The 7,864-nt window shown below is 31.9% G+C and overlaps 1 protein-coding gene across 1 annotated transcript; it reads left to right on the plus strand.

Moving 5' to 3' along the window:
- Positions 1–305: 305 nt before the first annotated feature.
- On the plus strand, positions 306–7,424 carry LOC145037468 (3beta-hydroxysteroid-dehydrogenase/decarboxylase-like). The gene is made up of 12 exons (XM_078986128.1): positions 306–820; positions 2,757–2,846; positions 2,934–3,067; positions 3,556–3,726; positions 4,207–4,323; positions 4,453–4,532; positions 5,472–5,670; positions 5,777–5,894; positions 6,281–6,476; positions 6,582–6,717; positions 6,801–6,867; positions 7,005–7,424. Exons 1-12 carry the CDS (start codon positions 574–576, stop codon positions 7,175–7,177), a joined length of 1,728 nt encoding a protein of 575 aa, XP_078842254.1. The 5' UTR covers positions 306–573; the 3' UTR covers positions 7,178–7,424.
- Positions 7,425–7,864: the final 440 nt, after the last annotated feature.

The following is a 7,864-nucleotide window of genomic DNA, read 5'->3' on the forward strand; positions in this document are numbered from 1 at the left end:
TAACAAAAACGCAAACATTAACCACTTAAAAACTCGAAAATAGATCATGAAGGTCATACAAAAGAATGAAAGATGTTGACAAATATAGGATAGTGTACAAAGTCATAAAATATAGCAAAACAAAATGCAAAATTAGTCAAAATCCGATTTATAATGTCAAGTTCGTGAATTATTTATTTATTTATTTATTTTTTTATGAAATTTACTAAATCATAAGGACTAATTTGCTAATTCTTGATGTTTTTAGGAATTAAGTAGTTATTTTGTAGGAGATGTAAAAATCATGATTAATTGTTGTGATCAACCATTTTCAATAGACTGAAGATGAACCTCGAAACGGTTTTGATGCTCTAATCTATTGTGCGTTTTGGTGTTTCGGCGCCAAATCCCATTTACACGCGCACGTACCTTCTATTCTTCTCCCTGTTTCTAGATAAAACCTAGGCAAAGAAAACAACAAATCGATTCCCTTTTCCCCTTTTCGATCTTCAAATCGATGCATATCTAAACAGTTTTCTCTCTCTAACTTCTTCTCTTTGATCTAGAGGGAGAAAGTGGAGAGAGAGGGAGGAAATGGCGATGGTTGATCATCAATCCAAAACCTGCGTTGTTCTCGGAGGTAGAAGCTTTGCTGGGAGATGTCTTGTTGTGAGATTATTGAAGCTAGGTAATTGGATCGTTCGAGTTGCCGGTTCCGCTCACTCCCTTCAGCTTGATCCTTCCGATCACGATTACGACTTGCCTTTGAACCGTGCTCTCTCTACTGGCCATGCTTCTTATTTCCATGTTGATGTGCGCAGCAGAAGATCCGTCATCAATGGTACTTTATAGTCTATATTTATATATGTATGGTGATTTCCTTTTGTTTCCTTCTATTTTCATTTTTATGTTTTACTTCCTTTACCATAAAATTTGCATCAGTTATTGCTAGTGAGATTTTTCCTTGAATGTATATGCGTACTTCAAGTTTCTCACAGTTTGTAGCAGAATTTCTTCCGATTCTGTCAAATCGATGTGGTGAGAAGCTCAAGAAGATTTGTGGCAAAAGTGAATGTTGTAATTAATCACATGCAATTTGGTGTAATTAATAACATGCCACTGCTTCTAATTGTAACTATAAGGTGTAACTTACTTTCACATACGTAGTTCTCTCATTTCTCGATTTAGTTTCTAGGAATTCAGTGATAGCCTATTTGGAAGGTCACATACAAAAACTTTCTTCTCCAAAGTATTGCAAATCAAAGGGGTTGGTGCAAGGGTTACCCTTAGGGAAAAGCTACTTTAAAAATTTAGATTAAAATCGGAAAACTAAGCCCATAGGACAGAGAAGAGCTGGTTTCTGTATTGGGTGAGATGCATACCAGGTGTTGGATTTTGCATTGACAATAGAACTAAATACTTACAAAATAAGAGTGGAACAATAATTTAGCCAAGGAACTGAAAGAGAAACAACAATTGAACCAAATCAGATGGCATGGCATCTCATCTAGGCACAAAACAGTGCACACACTTGTCACATTCTCTGTGTGTGTGTGTGTGTGTTTTCTTGTGGTTGTGTGGCTCCTTTTTTCAACTAGACCCATTTAACGACTCTTCACAATTAAGAGCTCATTTGTGTCCATCAAAAGTATAAACTGATGTGCCTTAGAATCATACTCAACAAGAACATGATTGATTTTCTTAGTTGAACTCATCAAAACTTTGCTTAAATTTCATCGCTAATACTTTCTCTGCATGTTTTCATCTGACTAAAAAGTCGACACACTCTAGAGAGAAAAACATACAGTGATTCCTTTTAGGTTCTTTGATGAACAATGTCTCAAATCCACAACAAAGATATCGCACTGATTCCTTTTCTCGGGAAACATCTTGTCACCCAATCCCAATTGGTTGAACAATAAAAAAAAGGGTATATGACATCCCTTGGCGCCCCACCAAGTAAGGAATTAGATAGAGTGTAGTTCATGTTAAGATTTTTTTGAAGATTGCAATTAGAGGCTAAGATGAAGGATTAGTACTTTTGCTTGCATGGGTGAGTAAGTATTTTGTTTTTTCTTTAATGTGTTCGACTCAGTTTACTCTTTTATTATGCTGGAGAGAAAGAGTGGATTGAAACCTAATCTTTTTTGGCTATTTTGTAAAGGTCCTGATAACACTGCTGTAGAAGAAGGAAATTATGTTTTCCTGCATTAAGAAAATGTGGAGTACAGTTTACAGATTATAACTAGAGTTTGTGAAAACAGTAGAGAAATACTAAAGACTAGACTAACTATGTAGTTATAACAATCCACTAGCTACCTAGTTATTCTAAGTGAGTCAACTAACAGAGGTGAATTCTAATGGGGTAGATAGAGAGACATAATGTGTTGTGATCCATTTATATATCTGCAAGTGACATGGAGTTAAAATATATTTGTTTTTTTGATGTGGAAGTCATCTCTTATTAGTGCTTTATATCTTTATCACCATAAAAGAATTAGCAAATTTTTTGGTATCTTTTCTTCTTTATAAAACTTAGTCCTCCAAATAGTGAGTTTTAGTTTGATCTTGCCTATGATTTGTATTTCTTTCCATGATTTCTCTTTAATTTTGTCATTGTATGTAGCTGATGTATTCAATATTTGTATGATGTTGGTAGTTTTGATTTCACATACCTTTTTTCAAAGGGTTACACATAAGTCAAAGAACCTTGTTTTCTATCATGGTAATTCAATGCTTGATTGAGAGCTACTTCAGAAAATGTTTTCTTTTTGCAGCTATCGAAGGTTCATCAGTTGTGTTCTACATGGATGAAGATGATTCCTGCAATCTTGATTTCTATTCTGGGTACACAGTAATTGTTCAAGGTCAATCTTATCACCCCTAAATTATTTAACCTTACATTAAGTTATTTGGAAAAATTCTCATATCTTACAAATTTTTATTTAATTTAGGTGTGAAAAACGTCATCAGTGCTTGTCGGGAACGCAAAGTTAAACGATTAATATACCAAAGTACTGCAGACGTAGTGTTGGATGGTTTGCATGATATACATAATGGAAATGAGAGACTTTTATATGCTACAAAAGTATGTGTCTCTAAATAGTTTCTCCCTTATTTGTGAAAGATTATTCCACTTCCTTCCTTCCTTCTACATATTGTGAACTTTTTTTAATAAAAAAAATTGGAAGAACAAAGTTTAATATCAACTTCATACTATTTTAAACTACAATTTTGAAGATGGGTTTGCATCATCATTGATTAGTTTATTATCATCCTGCTTTCATTTCTTATCATGGAATTCTACTTGAAAAATCTACCAAATTATTGCCACTCCATTGAAGTTCAAAGGTAACAAGGCAAGTTAAAGAAAAAAAGTTTGTAGTTTGAGTATAATGCTGCTATAAATATAATGAAACTATGTTGCTATTTCTTGCATTGATTCCATAAAATCAAAACGAAACTAGTTTTAAGATGGATTAGTTTTGTGTGTCAATGCAAAAAAGGTGGGAATTCATTATTCATTTATTCTTATGCAAAGCTTCTTAAATGATAACTTTGTTTGCTATGTGGCAGTTTAAGAACGTATATAGTGAACTTAAGGCTCAAGCAGAGGCACTTGTTTTGCATGCTAATGATATGGATGGCCTTGTTACATGTGCTCTTCGCCCTACCAATGTTTTTGGACCTGGAGACAATCACCTTTTGCCATCTTTGGTTGATGTTGCAAAATCTACTTGGGCTAAGGTGTGTGTTTAACACTGTAACTATAATCCATTTTTGCAATTTAACTATTTCATCAACATAGTACATTTGTTGTATCTTTTTTTGTCCCTATTTATCAGTCAAATCTGAAAATTTGGTGCAATAAAATCAGGGCGTGTTTGGTTTGTGGAATCTGGTGGAAATGGAATTCGAGATTCCATTCCATGGTGTGTTTGGTTGTCAAGTGGATGGAATTTAATGGAAAATTACTTCCAAAACACATTACACAAACCAAACGCCCCCTTAGTTTACTTCTAAACATGGTAATCGGAAAATACAAACATATTTGACAACAAATTTGTCTCCTAAATGTACTTTACTCTCTCTCTAACGGTTATAGTTCACATGAAAAGTAGTAGTACCATTTATTTATAATACGTTTGTTGAGAGGTTTAAGTTTTTCTGTTTTAATAAAATTGTCTTGGATATAGTTTTTATAAGTAATAAAGTCTCTCATTCCAGTTTATTATAGGAAGTGATGGAAGCATGTCTGACTACACCTATGTGGAAAATGTCGCCCATGCCCTTATCTGTGCAGAAGCTGCTTTGTGCTCTCGCATGGTTGTTGTTTCTGGAAAGGTAGATTCTAATAATAACAATGTACTTTCATTTTCATTTTTTTTTTTTTTGGCTTTTTACTTTCATGCAAATCACTTACCTTACACCTTTAGTTTATTTCATGATATAAAGTTATCCAATTTTTCTTAGGTATTTTTCATCACTAATCTTGAGCCAATGGGCTCTTGGGAATTTTCCTTACGTATACTGGAGGGGTTAGGTTATTTCAGGTAATAAATGCATCATTTCCAGTTAATAAATTCGGTTGTACATTATATGATTATAAAATGGCTAAATGTAAGACATAGCAACATATGTTCGTTTGTTCTAATATTGTAGCATCCTATGTCCATTTAATTTATACATCAATGCACTTTTTTTTCTTCTTATTATGGCATTGTACTTTGAAATTTTTTATCAATTGTAGTATTATACTTTCACATTTTTTTCTCGTTTGGAGATTATACTTTGAAATTGGAAGGAAAATATAAATGAGGGCAGATTTGTAAAAAGTTAGGGCTTAGTGGGAAAAGCCTCATTTCCCTGACTTTTTCTCTATAAAGTCATTCTTTCAGCATTAAGCGAAAAAAGAAACACTCATATATAGCTTACAGAATTAAGTTCTTTTCTCATCAAGTTAAAAAGAAACAACACTATAGTTTCACATAAATTATCTTAATCATGTAAGCTAAGCAATTGGTATTACTTTCTTATTTCTAATCAAATGTCATAAGAGAAAAGGAGCTCTCTTTCTTTTCATTCCAAGCATTTTTCCTTTTTTTTGCGATTTTGTTAATTGTATATTTAGTTTCTAGAAATAACTAGTTTGCTGTTACACCTTATTATAATCTTCAAGCTTTAATGATTTTTTTCTAATGTTTAATTTTATATTTAAGTAAACAAAAGATCCATTTGTCATAATTAAAGAATATATAGAATAGAGTTAAAAGTTAAAACTATACACTGTATTTAGAAACAACATAAAAAAATTCATTCCCATCTTATAAACCAACCAAACATATTTATCAAATGTAATAACTTATACATTACTTATGATGTGTTGAGTGTTGACTCTCTTCATGCTTTTTATTTTAAATCACTTTTTCTGATTAGTTATCATGTGTAGTGGAACTCAATGAACATTCTACTTTTTTTTAAATAAATTGCAGGCCAATGGTCAAACTTCCTCCTGTGGTTGTCAATTTGATTGTTTATCTCATTAAATGGATGCATTCAAATACAAACTCAAGAAACATAAGTAAATCTGTCTCAGTTCACAATGTTGTCCAATTAATGTCACACACTACAACCTTCGATTGCTCTGCAGCCCAACAACACCTTGAATACTCACCTGTTATCTCACTGGATGTAAGTTTTCTGATTTTGTAGTGTGTTAATTTTCTAAATTCTAAATTCTTTCCAAAATGTTTATTTGGATTTTATAGTTTTTTTTCTATTAATTGTTAATGTACAGGAAGGTATCACATCAACCATTGAATCATTCTCCCATTTAGCAAAAGGCTCAGCTTCCACAATTTATGATGTACTTAATGAACAATCAAAAATGGAGGAACTACTAGGTGGTGGGGAAGGTAAATGGCAATATTCATACATTTTTATAAATAGTTTAAAAAGATCATAAATCTAGTTTTTCATAATTTGAAGTCTGTTTATTTTGTGAAAATCTATACAATGTTTTCTTAATGGAACATCTATCAAAAGCGAGTTTCCATTCTTTTGCAAGAAGACTACAATCCGTGTTTGATTTACATGAGAAAGAGAATTACATGTTTTTGGTGTGGTCTTTAATTATACTTTGGGAATAATCTACTATTCTATGTAAAACATATAGAAACATAATAAGAATCTTAATCTCTATGTTTTGAGCAAAAAAAGAATATTACTTTTTTTTTTATTTTATTATTATTTTTTTTATATATGAATAATTTAACTTCCCTTTGTTTTGTCATGGATGCAGTTGCAGCGATTTTGTTATGGAGAGATGAGAGGAAATCATTCGTATGCTTTTGTGGAGTGGTTTCTGTGTTCTACTGGTTTTTTCTTTCTGAAAGAACAATTGTCTCATCTATTGCTCTGATGCTATTGGTTATCACAATTTTTCTATATGGACATGCTTCATTCTCTGATGCAAATCCCCAAATGTCTACTCAACTGTAAGTAGTAACCTTCCCCAATTTTTTTACCATTAAACACCCACTTCTTTTATTTTTAGGCATTTCCATATTTCCTAAATTTTTCTGCAACTTGGGTTCCTACAGTTCTAGGTATTTACATTTTGAGGTCTCTGAAACTGGTATGAAGAGTTGTGTGAAAGTTATAGCAAACATTTGGAATGAAGTAGGTCGTGTTACTAGATCATTGGCACAAGGAAAAGACTGGAATTTGTTTTCAAAGGTAACTTACTATATTTTAAGATACTTTCATTTATTTGTGTATTAAACCATTCTACTTTCATTTCTTATACTCAACTGGTGTAGGTAGTAGCTTCGCTTTATCTTTTCAAGTTGCTTATTGTCAACTCTTTCCCCAACTCATTGGGAGTAGGTATGCATCTAATCATATCTTATCTTTTTATTTCGATTCCTCAACTGTTGTAAAAGTAAGAAACGAGAGTAGTATGCTATAATAAACAAAAAAAATTTATATTTATTCTTTAATCTTTTTATGTAACCTCAATGCAGCGTTGGCTTTTTCGTTTATTATGTTCTTTGTTTACGAGCAATACGAAGAGGAAATTGATGGCATAATAGGGATTTTAGTGGAGCTTGTGAGACAGTTAATGGTATTTGTGATGAGTCATCTACCCTTGATATCTGCTCTACATAAAACCACCACTAGATCTTCAATGAGATAAATGTATTAGATATCTGTTCTTTCAAATTATCCAAAGTTTGGAAGATTATGAGATATTTTAGCAACAAATAATCATTCTGTAGACCTTTTTTTTTTTCTTCAAGTTTCTTGCAAATATGAGAATTGTGTTGGATTGAACTGGTTGGATAACATGATAGGTTAAAAGTTCTGACTAAACTTGACTTTGCATGACCATTGTTTTCTTTGAATTTCATATATTGTCTGAATATTTTGTTTTGTCTTGCTTACTCGTGCATTTCCCCCCTTAAATTGAACTTATTTGTCAGAACTTGATTTTGCATATAAGAGGTACATGAAGCTAAATGGCTTAGTGAATTTATGTGTTGTATAAACATACTATACAAATACACATGATACATGATGAGATTTTCATTTTATCAAATTGGGTTATATCATCCATTTGTATCCGACATTGAAACTATAAACTAACTAATAGTAACATACTTTTTTTTAGCTATAACATTATTCTCTCATTTTAGGTTATGCAGCTTCCTTAAATTACCAAGGTAAACTTTTGAATATTTGGGGTGCTGATGTTAAATATATGTATCATAAGTACGTTTTTATGTTAGTGTGTTACTCATGATTTTTGCAACCCTACTGTAGATACAAAAGAATACGACTATACGAGAGATGAAGAGAAAACTATAATCGTCTTTTATTTATT

This window comes from Lactuca saligna, chromosome 3 (genome assembly GCF_052625555.1).
Source record: "Lactuca saligna cultivar CGN05327 chromosome 3, ASM5262555v1, whole genome shotgun sequence".
Lineage (NCBI taxonomy): Eukaryota > Viridiplantae > Streptophyta > Magnoliopsida > Asterales > Asteraceae > Lactuca > Lactuca saligna.